This window comes from Dendrobates tinctorius, unplaced genomic scaffold (assembly GCF_039654945.1).
Source record: "Dendrobates tinctorius isolate UK_male_01 unplaced genomic scaffold, ASM3965494v1 ptg000201l, whole genome shotgun sequence".
NCBI lineage: Eukaryota > Metazoa > Chordata > Amphibia > Anura > Dendrobatidae > Dendrobates > Dendrobates tinctorius.
In genome coordinates, this window is record NW_027361868.1 from 10,614,311 (window position 1) to 10,637,161 (window position 22,851).

General features: G+C 43.6%; 1 protein-coding gene across 2 annotated transcripts in view; it reads right to left on the reverse strand.

Moving 5' to 3' along the window:
- Positions 1–22,851, reverse strand: part of KCNH1 (potassium voltage-gated channel subfamily H member 1) — a 386,099-nt gene that overhangs the window by 262,059 nt on the left and 101,189 nt on the right. For both annotated transcript variants that reach the window (XM_073553403.1, XM_073553402.1), the window contains 2 exons: positions 21,983–22,375; positions 7,245–7,668 (listed from right to left, as the gene is read on the reverse strand). In XM_073553403.1, the coding sequence (XP_073409504.1) occupies positions 7,245–7,668; positions 21,983–22,375 (817 nt within the window). The remainder of the gene's footprint in view (positions 1–7,244; positions 7,669–21,982; positions 22,376–22,851) is intronic.

Consider the following 22,851-nt stretch of genomic DNA (forward strand, 5'->3'; position numbering starts at 1 on the left):
GTCAGAGTCGGGAGCACGCTGTGAAGGCTGTTAAAGAAAAAGACAAAAATAACATAATTAGCCTCCACAAAAGAAATGAAATAAAAAGTGCAAAAAAACAAAGCAAAAATATTTATACTTACACGCTGGTGACCGCCGCGTTGCTGTCGCCGACGACCCTGGGAGGCACTGCGAGGACCTCTTGGCCGAGCACCAGATTGGGAATACTAGAGAAGAAAACAAAAAATGTTATGTCTTTGGATGTAGGCATTTGTTTGCTGTGTGTGGTCTGCAGAACATTGTTTTCTATGTGTTGTGTGTAGTGTGATGTTGTGTTTCTGCGTTTGATGCAAAAAACTTACCAATTGTGAGCCCACTCCAGGTGTCTGTCCACCCCTTCCTTCTTCTTCTGGGAGCTCCTCTTCATCTTGTGATTCCTGTTTTGAAATAAAAGGCAATGAATAGACATATATTACAGAGATGATGGATTTTGGAAATAAAAACTTACCGTCAAACGCTGACGATGCGAGGGAGGGCTCCCAGAAGAAGATGTGCTGTCCTGTTGATGGCCAGACTCCATGGCTGTGGGTATTGCTGCTGCCAGTGATGCCATTTCTGCTGCTGCTGCTGCTGCTGCATCTCTTTGGCGGCTGTTGAATAAAGAGAAACAAAGGGCCAATGAATATCTTGATATTCCATGGCCCTAGTTTGGAGGAATGGGGGATTTGATAATTACCGTCTCTCATCTGCTTCTGGACTCCCCTCCCGTTCAGCATGCTGCTCCATTTGGGGTGGTGCTGATGGTGCTGCTGCTGCATCTCTTTGGCGGCTGTTGAATAAAGAGAAACAAAGGGCCAATGAATATCTTGATATTCCATGGCCCTAGTTTGGAGGAATGGGGGATTTGATAATTACCGTCTCTCATCTGCTTCTGGACTCCCCTCCCGTTCAGCATGCTGCTCCATTTGGGGTGGTGCTGATGGTGCTGCTGCTGCAGATGTCTGCTGCCTTCTCCTGCTCCTGGTTCTTGGCTTGGGTGGCATGTTGGGTGTGGCTGAGGGTCCCATTGTCTTGCTTTTATATATCTTCTGTGGGCAGAGCTACTGAGCATGCTCAGACCAAAAAAACCGGATCCGGCCACCGGATCCGGCTTTCGCCGGATCCGGCGCATTGCGGCGCTCATAGGCTTTCATTGTGTGAAAAAGCCGGACGCGCCGGATCCGGCGTGTCCGGCTTTTTCGCCGGAGACAAAAAACGTTACAGTAGACGTTTTTTCCAGACGCCGGATCGCGACACATTGCGACACATTGCCGGATCCGGCGAAAACCGGATGAAACGCATGGCCATCCGGCGCGATCCGGCGCAAATGCAAGTCAATGGGGGGGAAACCGGATCCGGCATTGCATTTCGCCGGATCCGGTTTCTGTCAAAAGCGCCGGATTGCGCCTGACGGCGAAAACCTGATGTGTGAAAGAGGCCTAAATCTTTACATCTTGAATTGGATTGAGCCCAACATCACCGTTTATAAAAACAAAACCCTACAAAAACATCCATAACATAAAATACAGAGGGGAAAAAAACACAACAACAACCCAAATGACGTCGCGCAGAACATTTACTGCTCGTCTGGTGGAAAAATAACCGCATTTTGTATTAGTATGCCATTTAGGCACACTGTGGCCCACATAGTTAATCGCTTATTAGTGTACTAAACTGTGCTCCCATGCAGGCCTATTGAATGGATAATGAGAGAGGCTTTACAGCAGTTTTCATAGCGCTAAAAAGTCAGGGGTGAAAGCGTTTAGTACAAGAAAAGACATAATCAGCAAACATGTACAGAAGCTACACCCACACACTGCAAGGTCTCCGAGTGTCAGCCACCGCTGCTGACTATCTGCACTGGGTTATCAGGGCTGCATTAAGGTATTAGATCAATTTGCAGGAGAAGGGCACCAAAACTGCACATAAGGTAATGCAAAGCACCCTACAAAGTCATAATAAATACCATGTAAAAGTAGCAACAATAAAGTGCAATAATAATAATATTATTTAAAAAATGCCAATATCAACCATATATATATATATATATGCAATTACAATGCTGTGTGCATTGAAGTATTATATATTGCCACATTTACATGAACAGTCTGCTAGATATTATCTAATATGACATAATAGTAACTTCCTGTAAAAAACAGCCAAGGCGACCCATAACAGAAAACAACCACAGCGCCCCATAAAGGAAAACAACCACAGTGCCCCATAACGGAAATCAACCACAGTGCCCCATAACAGAAAACAACCACAGCACCCCATAACTGAAAACAGCCTCAGCGCCCCATAATGGAAAACAACCACAGCGCCCCATAAAGGAAAACAACCACAGCACCTCATAACGGAAAACAGCCACAGCGCCCCATAATGGAAAACAACCACAGCACCCCATAAAGGAAAACAACCACAGAGTCCCATAATGGAAAAACAGCCACAGCCCCCCATAAGGGAAAACAGCCACAGCGCCCCATAAGGGAAAACAGCCACAGCGCCCCATAAGGGAAAACAGCCACAGCGCCCCATAAGGGAAAACAGCCACAGCGCCCCATAAGAGAAAACAGCCACAGCGCCCCATAAGGGAAAACAGCCACAGCGCCCCATAACAGAAAACAACCACAGCACCCCATAACAGAAAACAACCACAGCACCCCATAAAGGAAAACAACCAAAGCCCCATAACGGAAAACAACCACAGCGTCCCATAAAGGAAAACAACCATAGCACCCCAAAACGGAAAACAACCACAGCACCCCATAATGGAAAACATCCACAGCGCCCCATAGCAGAAAACAACCACAGCACCCCATAACGGAAAACAACCACAGTACCCCATAACGGAAAACAACCACAGCGCCCCATAACGGAAAACAACCACAGCGTTCCATAACGGAAAACAACCACAGAGTCCCATAACAGAAGCAGAATTGCCAGGCAATTGCCGAACTAAGGAGAAACCGCACTTTGGCAAAGACGAGCCATCGTTATCACTACGCGGAATACGTCTTCTTTTTTCATTAGTTTCTCTGGTTAATTATTGTGCATCTCGGATTAATGAAAGAGACTGAAAGCTCAGCCCAAAATATGGATCCAGTCACAAAAGCCAATGATGGATTCCCCCATTTATGACCCCTGCTGTAAATTAAAGTGCTTGTTACGAGCAACCTTCACATGTACCGGCTTCAGGACAATTGATTCTCATAAATAACTAGCTCCAGACATAAGACAAAGCTATAAATGAGAATACAAGGCATCGCCCATTATTTATCATCTCTGTATACATAATTATGTCCGTTCCTTTAGTCAGAGTCCCACAGCTATCCTTCTTGGCAGTGCATTATATATGTTTATTAATGTAACATGAATACTTGATCTGGAACATCCTTTCTACAAAGTTCCTGTTTAGATAATGCCCCCTGGTGGCTCTTTCATTCCCTCTAAGTACATCCATCCAATGTGTCCCGTATTGGTGGCCACTCATGCTCAGTAGCGCAGTCCCATCACCGGCTTCCTCTTGTACACCCAGAAGTGGCACAAGCACGGTGCTTACAAAAATTAGATATTAAAGGGTTATTCCTTAAATAATAAGTTAGATTCTATTTATAGGATAGTGGATAACTTTACTGGAGGGCCAACAGAGGCTGGACAGACATCTGACTGGGATGATTTAGCGAATCCTGCTTTGAGCAGGGGGTTGGACCAGATGGCCCAGGAGGTCCCTTCCAACTCTACGATTCTATGATCCTATGATTCTATGACCCCCAAATAATCTCGAAGAAGGGGTTTTGGAATCCTGCAGTACCCTGTCTAGAATGAAGAAGAAGTGCGCATGTTTGATCCTTTTTTTACATTCAATGTCTATGGGACTGCCGGAAAGAGCCGAGCACTGAATGGGTAAAAGAAGTAGAGATCGAACATGTGCATCTCAGCTCCATTCAAGACAAGCCAATTCCTGGTCCCATTTTGGGTTTGATGGCGGGCCCATTAATCAGTAAGTTATCCCCTATCCAATAACTTACTGCTTGGTGAATAACCCTTAAAGGATTATTCTGGTTCTCATTAAACAGTGATACCCAAAGAATATGCCATAGATGCCTGATAGTTGTATGTTCCACCACTGGGACTTGCAATTTTTGTAGCGCTCACAAAAATGGATAGAAAAACTGTAAACGCCTGGCCACTCCATTTTCTGTCAGACATCTATGCTGTAAATGTCTAATATCAGTAAAAGCTTTAAAATGGGTTGGTTTAGAAAAAACTTATCATCTATCCACAGGAGGTTTGACCACTGGGACCCTCACCAATTGGGAGAATAGTATTCTTGACTCCATTGTGTATGGGACTGACGGAGATGGCGAAGAACAATCTCGTAGAGATGATGGCATGCCCAGTCACCACTCCCTGTTCTGTTCCCTGCCCTGTTCTTGGGACTATAGGGGGTCTCAATGGTCTGACACCCCAGTGATTGACAACTTATCTATCCACAAGAGGTTTGACTACTGGAACCTTCACTAATCGGGAGAATAGTGCTCGAGTCCATTGTGTATGTGACTGATGGAGGTAACCGAGAACAATATGTAAGGAGGCTAATGGCCGCGTAATCAATGTGTCACAGGGATGAATGCTCCCTGCGATGCAACCATGAGCATTTTGTTTTTAGTGCACGTGAGCACTAAAGATGTCGTTTAGTGAACCTGGGTCCGGGTTGCGGATAGCTATGAGAGATGTGAGGGTCTGGCTACCCACATACCTCACCTCTGGGTGAGGGTGCTTACTCTACCCCTTTTCCCTACAGAACCTGGAGTTTGAGGACCTGCAGTGATGTCACAATCACATGACCAGTCCATGTGATGTTACCTCTCCTGTGGGTGTCGTTACAGCTACCTAATGGAGCCTGTGTTTTGGCACATGTTGCAGTGCTGGCTAGTCTGAGCCAGAGGAAAGAGGCCTGTGAGAGACCTCAGGGGAGGAAGGCTTGACAACCGTGAGAGATACTGACTGGGAATCAGTGAGAAGTGGTAAGAGGTTTCCGGGAACCTGTGTGGGTGACACCAACAGTTAATGGACAGTAATCCGTGTTATGCTAATTGGGGTCAGTGAGGGACCGTGGTTATACTATAGAGCCGAAGGTGTAACGGACTGTGTACTGTCTGCTGCATACTACCAAGTTCCTGAGGAGCGTTTTATGTTGTACTCTAATAAACCGAATGGACTTTTTAACCCCAAGCGTCCCGGTATCTACCTCAAAGACCAGACAAGTGAGTACTCCCCGTCCACTCATAGTATGGAACCGTTACAAATGCTCTACCACCATTCCATTCTCCTGAGCCCTGTTCTTGGGAATGGAAGGGGTCCAAATGGTCAAACCTCACAGTGATTGATAACTTGCTATCTATCCACAGGAGGATTGACCACTGGGACCATCACCAATCCATCGAACAGGGTTCAGGAGTCGGTAGTGTATGAGACCGACGGAGATAGCTGAGAACAATCCTATAGAGACAATAGCATGCCCGTCCATCGCTCCATTCTCATGAGCTCTGTTCTTGGGATTAGAAGGGTCGCAAAGGTCAGACCCCTTTTGATTAACAACCTTTCATGTATCATTCATTGTCAATGGGATTGCAGGAGAATGCCAAGTACAGCGCTCCACCATTTTGAGTAGCCCCATAGACAGTGAATGCAGTTGAGGTTGAGCATGCGCACCGCCATTCAGGACAAGGCTGCAGAACCCTGTTTTCAGGAGTCCAGATCCCTAATCCCGTTATCACTGGTGATCCCAGCAGTCGGATGTCTAGAAATCAGCATATCCCATATCCTATGACACAGGAAGCACCCAGATAGGGTGTAAATATTATCTTTGTCATGCACCCTTGCTCTTCGATGTCCTCCATTTTGGCCACTATCATCTGTCGCCTTGTGTTTTACCTCCTGATATAATTTCTGTGATAGGAAATGTCAGACTATTCTGCAGCGATGGCGCCTGATCATCTGAGTAATCCGCATCACTGACATCCTCCTCTCTTTATTATAATAGCATTATTCTAAAAGTTCAAAACCAGTCACCAAAAGTGAAGCATGGAAGAAAGTGAAATCAAAGAAGAGCGTTAACTATGGATGATTACAGATAAAATACATCAAAGGCCCCGTATGGCTAGAACTGGATGAAATATAAAAGGGTGATAATTACTTCTATTTTCTGTCCGTTTCATCTTTTCTTCTTTCTCTCAGTGATTGATTACTGATCGCCAACACTAAAGAACGCGCGCATTTTATTTACACAATACATGAAACCTCAGATGAGAAAAGTCGATAACATAAGGCACCGTGATTACACTAAAGTATCTCTATAACTTATTAGTACCAATATTTCCATGCAGTGTCCACCAAAGGCGTGCTGGGGTGCACCAATATACCATTCTGCTTCTATTAAGGTATTTAAAATTTTAAGACAGATAAATGACGTTGACCCAAAAACATAGTTAAAAGGGGTTTTCGAGGCCTAGGATAGGTCATTAATATCAGATCGGTGGGGATCCCTCAGCACCCCAATCGGGATTCCTGAAGGACAGGTTGGTTCTGACTTTTGGCATCCCAATCTGATACAATGCACCAGAAGTGGCACACCTCTGCATGGCCAAGCGTGGTTTTGCAAACTGTTTCATACACAATTGAAGGGGAGAGTTCTTGCAGTACCATTCACAGTCACAACATAATATATGGAGGAAAAGCCACTTCTGGCGCAGGGGGAGAAAGGTCATCAGTATCATTTTAATGGGGGAACGTTAAGTCTCGACACCCCAACTGATCAATCAATCGATTGATGGTTATGCTGTGCACTCTAAATGGCACAGCACCATATATTTTGTGGTGGCCATGAGCGGTACTGGAAGCTCTTTTCTATACAAATGAAGAAGAGAGAGGTTGCAGTACCATTCACGACTACCACAAAATGTGCAGCCCTGTGCCACTTTTGGGTCATGGTGGCATCTCCAATCAGCTCATGATGGGAATGACAGGTTAACATATTTTTTCATATTTCCAAAATCTCTTTCAAGGCGTTATAACATACATGTCAAATCCAACACAAAATCAACTTTACCTTTTTCTTTTTGAACATATGGGAAAATAGACCACAGATATTCCCTCAGTCCACACATCCTCAACAGCGAGCGTGCCTTACATATTGAGAATGGTAAAGATTGCGTACTTACATCCAATCATCATCATGGCCACAGCAAAGATCTTCTCTCCGTCTGTAGTAGGTGCAATATTTCCAAATCCCACACTAGTGAGGCTGGTCATAGTAAAATACAGGGAAGAGATGTAGACTGAATCCTTGCTTGGCCCACCTTCCCATCTTCCAGAACCAGATATGTTGTACCGATAAGGAGATCCAATGGTCATTCCCAACTGAAAGAGCCAGCTTTCATTTCTAATGGTGTCTCCATTAATGACTTCATAATCCCCAATGCTGTACCAGATGCACGCCAACCAGTGAGCCGCCAGGCCGAAGACGCACACCAACAGCACCAAGACGGCTGCTCCATATTCGATGTAATGATCCAGTTTCCTCGCCACACGTCCCAGTCGTAAAAGCCGTACCACTTTCAAGGAACTGAAAAGGCTGCTGATACCCTAGAAGAATAAAATACAAGTATATTATTCACTGACGAGCAATTTAAGGCCGTTTCTTCATTCTATCGATGCCTAGGAAAGTTGTGGGACAAACAAGACGACTGACATTATACTATCACCCAGATGTCATAAAAACCTGAAAAAAGCCATTGTTCTCCTACAGCTTGATAGCCTGGCAAGACTGACTCATCGTTCTCAGATTCTGAGCACCCCCAGGGAACCTCTTCATCCATCACAATGGGTCCCAAAGTTCTTGAGATCTGGAAGGATCCAACTAAGGCAAGTATCAGCAATGACACCACTAGGGCTGCCAACTACTGCCTGCAGAGGACGGTGTCATGAAAGGATGGCTGATGGCTACTCTGGGAAAGGATGGCACTTAGTGATTGAAGACTGAAGGCACTAATTAGCTGGGCAACATGGCTATCTAGACACAGTTTAGCCAGAAGCTGTGTAAGTAAGCACGGCAATGACTTGTGGGCACTGATCACATCTTTGGGCACTCAATTTATTTTGCAAGGCTCTTTATGGATGATACTATGGACAGTGGCATGACATGGGAGGACACAGGGGAGGTTGTCCTCTATGCAAAATTCTTAGGGGACCAAACATTTTCAAAAGCAAAACAGAAAAAAAATGCTATTTGGTTTTTGTTTGTTTTCATTGCATTCATTAGGGGTGTCATCGTTACATCTGATGCAGTGGATATGCCCAGACCTCTGGCCCTATGACCCGGTTTTCTAGATGAGTGCCATTTTAAATTTGATCAACTCTTTATTATAGGCTGCTGGAAGCCTAAGTCCTAAAAGTTATCGGCACAATGACTCACTTCATTGCACCACCTGTGCCGACCCGCTCTGTGCCTGAGCCCACTTTATTTTCTTTTTTGTGGAGGTGGCATGAACATGACTATCACTTTTGGAAAGGGGCATCAGTGCTTTTCAAGGCGGAATTAATACTTTTTATAGGGAGCATTATTTGTTTTAAGAGGGCACTTAGAGAGTTTAAAACTTGCCTTGACCTGGGCGCTGGCAACCCAAACTATGCAACAGACTGGCCACCGTATTCAAAGTAATGAACTCCAGCCACTGACTGGCATATTGTTGGCACGATATTGTTCTACTTGGACAACATTTGGCTCAGTCTAGGCTCAGTATGATAATCTCGGGGCAATGATTGCTACAGAAAGTGAAGGTGCAGTTGGGCTTTCTGGCACTCTCCAAGCCCTGTGCGGCACGATATATATTAATATTGTATAGATTAATCATTTCTAATCGTTGACTATACCATAGTATCAGATCTATAGGTACAGAGCATTCAATCAGGAGGAAGAAGAAGAACATAATAAAGAATTATTCCATGACCGACGCCAAACCAGTAACACCTGTCAGCACAATTCTCACCCCATTTGGCAGCTAAGTGTCGCAATTACGATGCAGAACGCTGATACATCTGCTAACTGGAAGGTGTCGGGCAGGAAAGTACGAGAGCTGGTCTGATAGATGCACGTCCTATCATTATCTGGAATAATCATCTATCAGACGGGCACTGTGCTCTAACTAGGGGCAGCGGTCAAGGGCCATCTGCGCTCTGTGAATTAGCGCATTAAGCAAATTTTCCAAATGTGAATATTTAATGCCGGAGTTCAATTCAAAGGAGAAAACTAGAGAATTTAGGTTTTGGATTATGAATATTATCATTACCAATGTTCTTCTTTCTTTTTTTTAATGTGATCTCATTATCAATCATTGGGAACATTGAAGCCCCGGGACACAGCTAAAATCCTGGATAAACGATATTTTTATAATTTGTAGATAGCGTTTAATTCGGTAAGAATGGTAAAAATATCACACTTTTAAAATGTTTTTCTTTTCTTTTTGCAATTTTTTTAAGCACGCAAATAAAGATTGTAAAACTAATAGGAAAAAAAATGGATCAATAACCTGTCTTAAAAAAATGTAAAAAAAAAGTCAAGTATTTATTGTTAGTATTACATATGATTAGGAAAATAATGCAGCACTTATAATCTATTATTTGCCAATATGTTGCATTACTTGTTATATACCAGCTATATACCATCTTTATAAAATCTTATTTTGCTAATTTCAGCTGAAGAGACCAATTAGGCCCGCAGACATCATCGGAATTTTCTGTAAGCTCGTGCACTCACGGAAACAGGGCGTCTTGATGCATTTTGAGGTTAATGGTCCTTGAAAACTAATAATTGTTTATATTTGGTTCATGCATTGTTTACTTGTTACTGATGTGTAATATTCTTTGATTTGTGCATTTGCAGTATCTCCATGGCTGTGAGCCAGAATACTGACTTACATATACCGCAGCCTTTTACAGCAGGTCAGATCTCTCGCATATTCTTAGAAATCTCCGTATACGTAACTTTTTATCCTGTATCGATCAGTTTTTAATTTTATCTCTTATCGGTAATAAATTTATTTTTTATTCAAATCATCTGTGAAGACTGGATCTTTGCTAGCACAGTTTTCCATAGCATCCTTAAGGGCTCATGCCCAGTTCTGTATTACAGATCCATTTTGTATGGGACCATAAAAGGACTTCCAGAGAGGGGCCATTTAATTTGATGCTCCTGGGTCCCAATGCAAAAACTATAACAGGGTCTCCCCCCCCCCAACTATCACCTGGGATAGGCTCCTGCGATCAGACCATACTGCTCTTTTTTGCACCCCCCCGGTTATTGCCAATTTATCACAGTAAAATCATGGCCCTTCGGTCTCTGGATTGTATGTGGGGAAGTGTCCATTACCTGACTCAGCACTGTCATACAAGCCCCAAATGCACAGTTCTACTGAATGTGTCATTAGCAGAAGTAGAAGGCTTCATGCACATATCCGAATTCATAAAATAATGCCTATGAGCCCATACTTTATCATAATGAGTCTCTGATTTTATCTTAGTTTCCTAACCTCCTCTACGACATTTAGAAAATTTGAGAAATTTAGAATAATTCTAGGTAACCTGTTATGATTGAGTCACCGTAGGAGACAAAAACAGAAATGCTAGCTAAGTCCAGAAAACCAGAGAGGTTGGCAGCTATCGGATTGCAGACCCCTGATCCTATCCACAACAACTAACAGTAGCCGTGGGGGGTTCCTACGATGCCCTAGACCCCTCGATCACAGCCGGAGAATTAAATAGGCCTAAAGAAAGAAAGGGGAAATCTAAACTGCCCCAGAGCAGACCCCAAAGCAATAGGCAGCCCCCAACATATAATGACGGTGAAGCAAGATGAAAACACTAACACAGACAGAAAGATAGACTGAGCAAAGACGGGGCCTAAGCTAACTAGATAGGAAAGGACAGGAAGGCTGCTGTCTGCAATCCGAGAAAAACCCTATGAAAATAAGAGCCAACAGACTGACAGTGAAAAAGGCCCTGAGGACGCTAGGCTTCAAAAAAGCTATGTCAGTACTCAGGAATATTCTGAAGACAGAGCAACCGGCAAAAGGAGATTCAGCTCACCCCAGCAGGGAATGGCAGAATCCAGAAAAGCAAGGAAAGCAAAACCAAATGCTAACAAGCAAAGCAGAAAACTTAGCTTTAGAGGAGCAGGAATCAGACTGGTGTCCTAGAAGTCCACAGAGAAATCACCCGCAGGGCAGAAGGGCATCGGCAGCCTTATATCCAGTCCGTGACTCCACTCAGCCAGTCATCCTCATTAGGCTCAGGTGCCTGATAATCAGGCTCATTACCTTCCTTTACCAGAATAGGGAGTTCACCAGACCTCAGTGACGAAGGGGAAAATGAACTCACAACAGTAACCTCTGATTTTTTGGATTTTGGGGAGAGTTAGAAGAAACCCTTTTGGATTGGAGCTACAGCTACAATCTACGTCTAATGCTGGTGAAATGTAGTATTCCATGGTGGCCATTTATATGATTAGTAGCCCACGACTTGATTGAGAGAGTCACTTACAGTATGGCCCTCTGCTCCAGCCTAGAGAGAAGGGATATGAGTAGAGTGATCATGTACATGAAATGGCCAAAGGTATGTAGACACCCAACCTTATCATGGTGAAGTGGAAGTGACAAGGAGTAAAAACAGCCAAGCCATGAAGCTGTAGACCACTCAAACCAAGAGAATGGAGCCACCATGTGCCAGAGAGTGTGCTACAAAAAAGTTGTCGAACCGTTGTTGCATTGCTCACTATAGAGGCGTAGGTCGCCAGTGGAAGTGACAACAGTACAAGAACTGCAAGTCAAGAGCTTTGAGAAATAGATTTCCATGGTCGAGTAGCTGCACAGAAGCCTATAAGCACCAGGCACAAAAGCAAGCATTGGAGGTCTTTCTTAGAGTTATGTCTCTAAATCATATTTTCAACTTAAAATTGCCATCCCGGATCAAATTGATATTCTAAATTGCAGAACCCCTATACGTTATTGGTAAGAGAGATGTTCGTTGAATGCAGTGGAGAGCAGGAGACAGAGAAGGGGTTAACAGAATTTACTGTACAGGCAGTTAAACAAGGAATACTCCACGTAGGGAGGCAAGACTAATAACAGCAACTACGGAAATTAAGCACAATCACCGTGCACGAGAGAAAGATATGCAAAAAAATAGGGTAACTTATCGCTTGCAGTTCTTGCAGGGGAAAGGCTGGAAAATCTCCTGACGGCGTTATAAATCATGAACAAAATCTCTGGCTCTATTACGGAGGAATGAGAAGCACTGTCTTCCAACGATGCTGATGGATCCAGTCCTGGCTAGCTCAGGTGCGCTGGGATGTAGAAACAGTCCTTTGTGTGCATTCCTCAGCGATGGCGCCGAACACGAGCCGTGTGTACATTCACAGACCGCGGCAGCGGGCACTTCTCTGGAATAGTCTCTAGGAACGCAGCAAGTCAGCTTATCTGTCACCACAGGCAGGACTGGACTATCCAAAAGAACAGGGTCAGCCGATAACTTTATAGCGTCAAAGTCAATCTTAGGGTCAGAACTCTGAAGGATGAGTGGCTTGGAGTTGTCAGCTGGAGCAGCGGAGAGTCAACCTTCTCTTGTCTCTTTCACGCCAAGTAGTAATAATAATAGTAATCTTTATTTTCATATAGCGCTAACATATTCCGCAGCGCTTTACAGTTTGCTCACATTATCATCACTGTCCCCGATAGGGAATGTAGATTGTGAGCCCTATCAGTTTGTTTTTTGGAGTGTGGGAGGAAACAGGAGAACCTGGAGGAAACCCACGCAAACACGGGGAGAACATACAAACTCCTTGCAGATGTTGTCCTTGGTGGGATTTGAACCCAGGACCCCAGCACTGCAAGGCTGCAGTGCTATCCACTGAGAAACTGTGCCGCCCTGATCCGTTCCCGTGCTCAGTCCTTTTTATATTCCCCGCGCCCCCTGCTGTCCAGGCAACTATAGGCCGGTGAGTCTGACTTCTATACCAGGAAAGATCTTTGAACAAATTATTAAACAACATGTATGTCAGTACCTGGATAAGAATGAAGTGATTAAACAGAGTCAGCATGGGTTTGTAACTAATAAGTCATGTCAGAATAACTTAATTTCCTTCTATGACGGAATCACTGATTGGGTGGATCAAGGAAATGCTGTAGATATAGTATATCTTGACTTCAGCAAAGCATTTGACAAAGTATCTCATACAATCCTTATTGAAAAAATGACTAAGTATGGAATGGACAAGGCAACTGTTAGGTGGATTCATAACTGGCTTAGTGATTGGACCCAAAGAGTGGTCGTAAATGGCTGCACATCCAGTTGGAAGAATGTCTCAAGTGGGGTACCACAGGGCTCTGTCATGGGCCCCGTATTGTTCAACATCTTTATCAACGATTTAGATGAAGGAATTGAGGGTAAACTGATTAAATTTGCTGATGACACAAAGCTAGGAGGGATAGCTAATACTAGAGAAGAGAGAGAGGATTCAAAAAGATATAAATAAACTGGAGAAGTGGGCAACAACTAACAGAATGGTTTTTAACAGGGAAAAATGCAAAGTACTACATCTGGGCAATAAAAATGAAAAAAGCATATACAGAATGGGAGGAATAGGCCTAAGCAACAGCACATGTTAAAAAGATTTGGGTATACTAATAGATCACAGACTGAATATGAGTCAACAGTGTGATGCAGCAGCAAAAAAGGCAAATGCAATTCTAGGATGTATTAACAGAAGCATACAGTCTAGATCATGTGAAGTCATTATTTCCCTCTACTCCTCTCTGGTCAGACCTCATCTGGAATATTGTGTCCAATTTTGGGCACCACATTTTAAAAAAGACATCAACAAACTGGAGCAAGTTCAGAAAAGAGCAACCAGAATGGTGACCGGTCTGCAAACCCTGTCTTATGAGGAAAGGTTGCAGGATTTGGGATTGTTTAGTTTGCAAAAGAGAAGACTGAGAGGAGACTTAATAGCTGTCTACAAATATCTAAAGGGCTGTCACATTGTAGAAGGATCAACTTTATTCTCATTTGCACAAGGAAAGACTAGAAGCAATGGGATGAAACTGAATGGGAGGAGACACAGATTAGATATTAGAAAAAACTTTTTGACAGTTAGAGTGATCAATGAGTGGAACAAGCTGCCACGAGAAGTGGTGAGTTCTCCTCCAATGGAAGTCTTCAAACAGAGGCTGGACAGACATCTGACTGGGATGATTTAGCAAATCCTGCTTTGAGCAGGGGGTTGGACCAGATGGCCCAGGAGGTCCCTTCCAACTCTACGATTCTATGATTCTATGATTCCCTCCCAGAAGAACCCTCCCCCAGCAACAGTGGTGACAGTCCCGATAGTTCCGGCCTCAGAGGGCATCGTAAACCACTGACTCTGTCTGGGCTCACCCTCTTACATTATGGTGAAAGGAGTTATTCACTACAGCAAAAAGTCTCCACGGTCATCCTAAAATAAAAGAAAAACCATGCTTACTTTCCATGCCCAACTGATCTTCGGCACTGCTGCTGGTGTCCACTTCTGGTCTCCTGACTTCTGCTTCTGTCAGTGGGTGTCAGGTGATCCCTGCAGCCTGTCTCCTTGCTCTTTCTCCCAGCTTGGATGGAATGTGACTACTGCAGCCAATCAGTGACTGATGACCAACTGCAGAAGTCACCTAACACCACGATCAGAAGAGGAAGTCAGGAGAACAGCCAGGGGCACCAGCGAGAGAATGATGTTTTTTTTCATGATAGGATCCCCATGTGCTCATTTACTAATTAAAGGGTTCAAACCCTTAAAAAAGAGCATGGTGTACGGAATAATACGACAGGAAAACCTGCAAAGATGTATTACATGTAATCCATGCAAAATGCCTATTAGGCACCTCACAATGGCTCCTTCGCTTCCATAAAGTAGAAATGAGCAGCGCAGCCTCTCCAAGGAATGGATGGTCGTGTATGGAACAAAAGGACGAATCTCTTTCAAATGTCCCCTAGTTGTTCACATCTTAATGTTCAGCACAATATCATGTTATCAGATGTGACACGACGCTTACTGCGGCTGCACGGCTCCCGGTCATATCCACACTGATGCACCAAAGGAAAACCCTACACTTAACACGAGGTGCAGAGGAATAAATTACAAGGAAAAAAGCCATTAGGGCGACTGTCACTTGTAGTTTGACTCATATCTCCGATTTCTGTTTGATTATAGAAGGGAAAATGTATCTTATTAATTGTTTAAAAAAAGGCTGACACCTAAAACTCCAAAATTGTCTCCAGTCCCAATTTCCGAGGCACTGTCCCACCTGGTAGTCCAAAAATGGCACTGGAAATTTACTGTGAAAGGGATATTACCAAGCAAAACGGGATATTGGATAATATAAAACTGGGTTGAAGAACTAGCAGTGAAGTTGAACGCCGGGGTTACACAGCGCCCCTCACGTCCGCTCAGGAGACGAGCGGTGCTGCTGACTTGGCCTCCATCGGTCATGTTACAACTTGTGTATGAACCGCAAGTCATGCACCTGTCCTAGAAGAAGAGTCATGCACGATGCATGTACAGTCACCGCACCGGTGTACTATCCTGGGCCCACACTGGTAAGGACATCTATATGTTAGCTACTGTATGCCAGGCATTGTGGGAACTGTAGTCTCAGCCTCAAGATGAGCAAACAATTAAAGAGGTTGTCCACTACTTGGTCAACCCGGTCTCCAACAGCACGTTTGCCCCCAGTAAAACAGCCACACTTTGCTCACCTCCAGTGCCGGCACCATTCCATTTATGTTGGCACTGGCTTACCCGGGGATCGCATGACATTATTACGTCACACAATCCCTGTTGCCAATCAGCGCTGGCTTCACTCTCCTCTCCTTCAGACGAATCAGACATATAGAGGAAGTGGTCAGTCAGCCGCAGCTCTGACTTCCAACACTTCTCCAGGATGGCGAATTTTGCTATTTTACAGAAGGGCAACCATGCCGATTGAGACGGGGTTGTCCGAGTAGTGGACAACCCCATTAAGTTCCAAAATTGCACAAATGCAATAATAGCAAATGTCTCATGCTGTAAATGTTGGCATTGATAATTAACTGTTTAGTTTTTATTTACACAAATTATCACAATATGTTTTTACAATTTTTTTTAGGGGTTGTGGGATCTTATAGAACCCCTTTAAGACTAAACCCTCTTATCTTATCTTAAAATAAGCAATTTGTTTTTTTTAAAAACACCCTCCCCAGGTCCAGCGCTGACTCTCTGCCGCTGTTCCATTGTTTGCTGTTATTTGCACCACTGATCTCACGTTGACAGCACTGCAGCCGATCAGTGAGCTGAGTGACTTGTGCTGTCATCTGGGGCCAAGCCACTGAGCTCAGTTATTGGTGTAAAGGGAGTCTGACACCCCTAAAATGCATTGTAAGTGGGCTATACAGTGTTGTAGGGGGCTTAGCCGCTATACAACCACACTAGCACTGTACCGGCTGTTACTGGTTCAGTCCCTGAGAAAATCATTTTCATTCATATGCAAATGAGGAGGCTTTAGCGCACCTTGCCATGGCCAAGAATTTACGTCCGGAAGTGCAGCATTTGCACACAGCTGCACACATGCCAGCAGCATTCAGACAGTGCTTGCTCCAGGAAGCACTGTCAATCACAAGGACTGGGAGGGGCCCAAAATGCAAATGAGGAAGCATAGCACTGCACCAATCTCTTGGCCACACCATGGTAAATAATGGGTTCAAGGATTGCAATCACACCTGGATCCTGGAGACTAAGGGGGCCCCAAAAAGTCCCTTTGCCCCATATGAAAAGTTACCCCACTGGTTGTTCTAGGGGATACGTCCCTTCAAAACTGTATAGACCATTTAAAATGCATTTTGGGGGTGACAAACTCCCTTTAAAAAGAGAGGGAACCCAACTCTGATTGCCTCCATTCCCTTTACTAATGGGTGCAGGATTCTGGGTAGAATTAGCCGAAAGAATTGATCAAAGACATGACAGAAAGGATGAAACAAACACAAGAGGGATGATTCATCAAAGCTTTTGTGTTACAGAAGTGGCATAAAAGCTTTGAAAAGCCAAAACAGTCTTGCTCAATGCCCAAACAATTTGAAAATACTAGTATTTTCCGCTGACATGTCATAAGGGCCGAAATGCTACTCCAGTCCTTGGTGACAAGGGGGAGTGCTCAGTGTGATCCATATGATTCCTGCATGCAGCTCCATACCAGAAGAACATGCCACAATTTTTTTTCCTGCAAATTCTCACAGAAGCCATGATAAAGAAAATCCATCTATCTACCGTGTAAAATCAGAGAACGCAGAGGGGCAGTGTGGGATATGTAGGGCACAGATCTGGGCATCAGTCACACGAAGAGATCAGGAAAGGGATGAAAGGAGACTGCCAGTTTCCTCAGACAATTGCAAAACTGGCAATGCTAAAATGACTCCTTGGAAGCCTGGAAATAATCTGCAGATGTCTCCGTGGAGCCGTAAACTTCTGATTTATAAAGATCAGAACTGGAAGAGAAATATCTGCTAATCTCGCAACAAACCCGCAGCCGCCCACCCCTACTTCAGAGAAGCCGGACAGGTATAATGTGCTAGTCTATAGTCAGCTGTACCTGTGAAAATGTTCTCTACCCCCTACAGAGAAAATAAGCAAGAATGTAGAAGAGGTCGTACGCTCGCCGCTCAAGGTGAAATGTTTTCTAGTTGTCGGCATTGGTTTGGCGTACTGAGGATTTCAGCACCATGGACGGCGGCTCGTTACCTCTCCATCCAGAATACAAATCTCTTTCCTGTCCTGACACAATGTATCAGCCTGGAGTTCTGACTGTTCACCTAAACAATTGCCTAGACCAGATCTGGGCAAAGTGCGGCCCACGGACAGTCAAAGGGCCGAAAACAAAGGCCCACCGGTTGCACCATGTTGACTCTGTCCCCCTCCCGGCATCATAAATCTACCCTTATCTGCGATATAGATGAATACAATGGTGGCGGAGAGAGCCGCCAGCTCCTTCTTCCACTAATCAGCGAGTGTGACTGAGACAGCAGACGCAATGACTTCACTACATCGCGTCTCCTGTTTGATGCCTCAGTGCACACAGCAAAGACCGGAGCAGAGCGCCGGGAGACCGGGTCGAGGGGAGTATTTGTTTTTTTGTCTATATGTGGGTGCTCAAATTGTGTATCATGGGGGCTGTGGGGGCTCACACTGTATAAAAGGAAGCTGTGGGGGCTCATACTGTATACAAGGAGGCTGTGGGGGGTCATACTGTATACAAGGAGGTTGTGGGGGCTCATACTGTAAATAGAGAAATTGTGCGGAGGCTCAATGTTTAGGAGGCCGTATGTTGACTCATATTATATATAGAGGAGTTGCATGGGGGCTCAAGCTATATAGAGGAAGCAGGTGGGGGCTCATACTGTATATAGGGGATTGTTTGGGGGCTCATACTGTATATGATGGGGCTGTTTGTGGGCTCACACTGTATATAGGGGGCTGTGTGTGGACTCATACAGTATATAGGGGGCTGTGTGTGGACTCATACAGTATATAGGAGGCTGTGTGTGGATTCATACAGTATATAGGAGGCTGTGTGTGGACTCATACAGTATATAGGGGGCTGTGTGTGGACTCATGCAGTATATAGGGGGCTGTGTGTGGACTCATACAGTATATAGGGGGCTGTGGGTGGACTCATACAGTATATAGGGGGCTGTGGGTGGACTCATACAGTATATAGGGGATGTCAGCATACTTAATTCTGCTCAATATTACGTGATACAATCAATATTAATATAAAATAAGTATAATTAATATGTCAATATTAATATTGAGTAAAATTAATTTCCGCCTATAGGTTCGGCCCTCCACATCAGTTGAAGACTCTCATGTGGCCACTCGGGAAAATTAATTGCCCACTCCTGATCTAGAGAGAATCCAGTTGTAGCGAACCCTCAGCTGGGAGAAGAATTAGGTTTGTGTAGGTTTCAGATTCTAGAAGAGAAGATACCTTTCTAGCAAGTGACACCTTTTGGAGGTGACCACTAATTATCCAATAGGTGACACTTAGAGGAAAGCTTTTTTGTCCTTCTGTAGAACGCTTACTTGCATGTTTTATTTTTTACAATGGAGTATTGCCAATTGTACTCCATACATAAGTGTTCTACTGAAGAAGAGCTGGTAACCTCAAAGCACAGTCTGGACGAAAATAAGAACACTCCCAATCTGTGACAGCAACCAGAGGTGTTAGAGTGATGAGAAAAGTATGTTGGAAAGCTATGAAAAGTTTTGTTCTACATTAATGTGGAGTGAAAGGGTCGGATCACGTTGCGTTTCAGCCCAACATTTGGCAAAATAGGTGGTAAGCGTCCTGGTGTTCACATAGCCATAGAAATCCAGTCATCACCCAATGGAGGACCAAAAAGAGTCCTTTGGCCCCTTTTGGGTTGGTATATGTTGGCATACTTTTTTCACTATATAGAAAAGTGCAGTCAGCTACACTTTTCCAATCAGAGGCATCTGCTAGTGAAAGAACTGTGGTAGACATTTTTTTTTACACTAGTAGTCAGTGCCAAATTGGCATACATCAGAGCTCTCATCTTGGGGTTTACATGGGGCAAAGCTCCACATGTACATGTCCGGCAGAAGGCAATGATTCGAAGTGAACAGAACCTAAAACTCAACTGTTATTTTGGAACTTTAGAGTAAACGATCTCTATTTCCTTGCATTCTGATCAGTGCACCAGAAGCTAATTGCCGACCCTCCTCCTTCTCCCCGAGGCCATTATACACAGCGATGAACCAGTCAGATATTCGGATAAAGTTGCATCTTTCAGAACCAGTCAAGAAGAAAACATCTCAGTGCTCCGGCGTCATGAACATCTCATTAAACCGGACACAACCTCCGAGCACAAGAAAGACAAATATCTGTTCATCAAGCTGTGACTGATACACTCGGCCCGCAACCTGAAAAATATTTTCCAAAGAGGAAGTTGAACACAATAATTTTGGGCACTTTAGCTGAATTGGCTGTTGGAAAATTATAGTCGTGTCTGCAGGGGAATTAATGGATAAAGGCGACGGCTCTCCAGATACTTCACGTCTTTATCCACGCTGAGACCTGGATGAGGCTGATGCTTACTTGATGCTGTCCAAGTATTTTTTTACAAGGCGTGATGGAACTGAGAAGCTGTAAAGAGACCCTGCATATTTTTGCCATGACATATATACCATATAAAACTCCATATCTACTTTCACATAGTCGTTAAATTAATTGGGTTAGATCGGAGTGGGTGTTAATAGTCAGCCCCCCCAGCAATCTAATATTGAAGACCTATCTTCGGGATAAGCCATCATTTATTAAAAAAAAAAAATCCTGGCTGCCTAGAGTCACTACTAAAGTGGATATAACTACATACAAGTAGCAAACTTAAAAAAATAACCGATACTGACCTGTGGGTCTGCCATCAATGCTCCGATAGTCTCTGATAGTTATTGTTTAGTTTTTTGCAGTGATGACATCATGTACATGTGACCGCTGTAGTCAATCACTTGCCTCAGAGGTCTCTTACTGCAGTGATTGGCTAAAATGCTCATACGGATGTACATGATGTCAGCGCTGCAGGGAAGAAATCAAAGAACAATGTGGACCACTGGAGTGGTGGCAGCACTGGAACAGCAGGGAGTGAACTGTTGAGTGTTGATTAATTTTGTGCAGCTATATCACATATTCTTAATTTTGAGCAATAAGAATCTGTATACAATAAGTTTTACCTAGGATGGCTGCAGACCCATTGTATGACTGTATTCTACCACTATGGTATGTTCAGATCGGTGGGGTCCAACTCTCGGCATTTCCACCGATCGACTGACATCACCTCCAGAAGCGGACGGATACAAATAATTTATGAGTGGAAGACCAAAGCTCCACCAGACTATTTAGCGATTGCTGGGTGCTGAAGACCAGCCTTCTGCTCAAACAATAGGAACTGATCAGCCATACTACACAGTATGCAGACTGATGAGGTCCTGTTGGTACATTGTTTACATCCGGAGGTGATAACAGCTGATCGGTGGAAGTATCCACCTATCTGATATTGATGATCTATCCTAAACATAGGTCATAAATTTCAATGTTGTGGAAAGCCTCTTCAAGGGAAAAACATTTATACCCAGGACCTTATGGTTACGATAAGACACAATAAATCATGACTGATAGATCTTTGAATCTAAGAGGAGAATATTAATTTTGTTTGTGGAATCAGCAACTATAGATTTTTTTTTACAAAGATGACAGTTGGTGGTTAGAAGGTTCTATAAAAAAAGGGAGGAGCTAGTGGAACACACAGACATTAAAAGGTTCCATAGAAAGGGGAGGACCTAGAAGAACATACGAACATTAAAAGGTTCTATAGAAAGGGGAGGAGCTAGAAGGACACACTGACATTCTACTGCAAGTTCTCCTGAAATGACAGTTACAGTTTAAATAATAAAAAACTTTGAGGATTTTGAGAAAAAAACGTTTGACGTCAGCAAAATGGTGGTCAGAAAATTAGATGATAGAGTTACTTTCTTGTCCTAAAGAATGAAATAAAAGATTCCATTGTGTCTTCCAGGACTTCAAATCCTTATAATAAACCATCAATATCAGATTGGGAGGAAACAACTGAAGTGACTGTGGTTCAAGAGGGATTGCTGCTCCCTGCAATCAGCTACTTGCAGGAGTGCTGAGAGTTGGACCTTCACTGGTCTGATGTAAATGGAATATCCTGAGGATAAGTCATTCGTTTTGTACAGCTGGAAAGGCCCTTTGACTTAACCTCCCCCCCTCCAAAAAAAAAAAAAGAGTTAAAAAAGTAAAATATTACTGACCTCATCCACGTTTTCAAAGGCATTGATGACATCATACGGCAAACAGGACAAGAGATCAATGACGAACCAGGTCTTCAAGTAGTTCATACGTATCAACTTTGGGTCAGAAATCACCTCCCCGGCAGGTCCAACAAAGGTGGTATGAAAATTAAGTACGATATCAACCAAAAATATCACATCCACAATGCTGTCCACAACCAACCACGCCACGTTGTTCTGTTTGGTTTTGAAGGACACGTTGTAAGGGACCAGAATGGCGGTGTAAAACGTTAATATCAAGATGACCCAATCCCAGGTGGTTTTGAAAACACAGTAATGTAGAATGATGTGAGGAGGGGTCTTCGGGGCTTCTTGTTTGTATTGCGGAAGAATTTCAGAGCCAAGTTGCAACACCTAAAAACATGGAGGATAGAGTCAAAGTAAGTCCAATTAACAGTATGGTCCAGATTCATATTCTTTTTTGCCCCTGTTTTTTAGAGAATTAGTTTTATAAGTTTGGATTTTAGGCATTTTGTTTTTTGTGCAAAACTCATTATGGCTTGTGTGCCATTTTTATGTTCGTTTTTAAACTCCTCATTCCGTTTTAGGTTTGCTCGACAATGTGGCATGGGTTACAGTTACTTCAGATAATTTATCATTTGACACCTTTTTTAAAATGGTACAAACATTTTTACTCTATTGGTCTCCACTACCCTAAAACTATGTTGACATGCATGTTTTTTTTTTTTTTTTACAATACCAGCCATAGCTATGAAATTTCAGAAAGAGAGCAGAAAAAAAATGCTGCGTGTGAACATAGCCAAATGGAGACCGATGCTTTGAATAAGCTACAAGGTGTCACATGTTTGTGTTTCGCGAAAAATAAATAA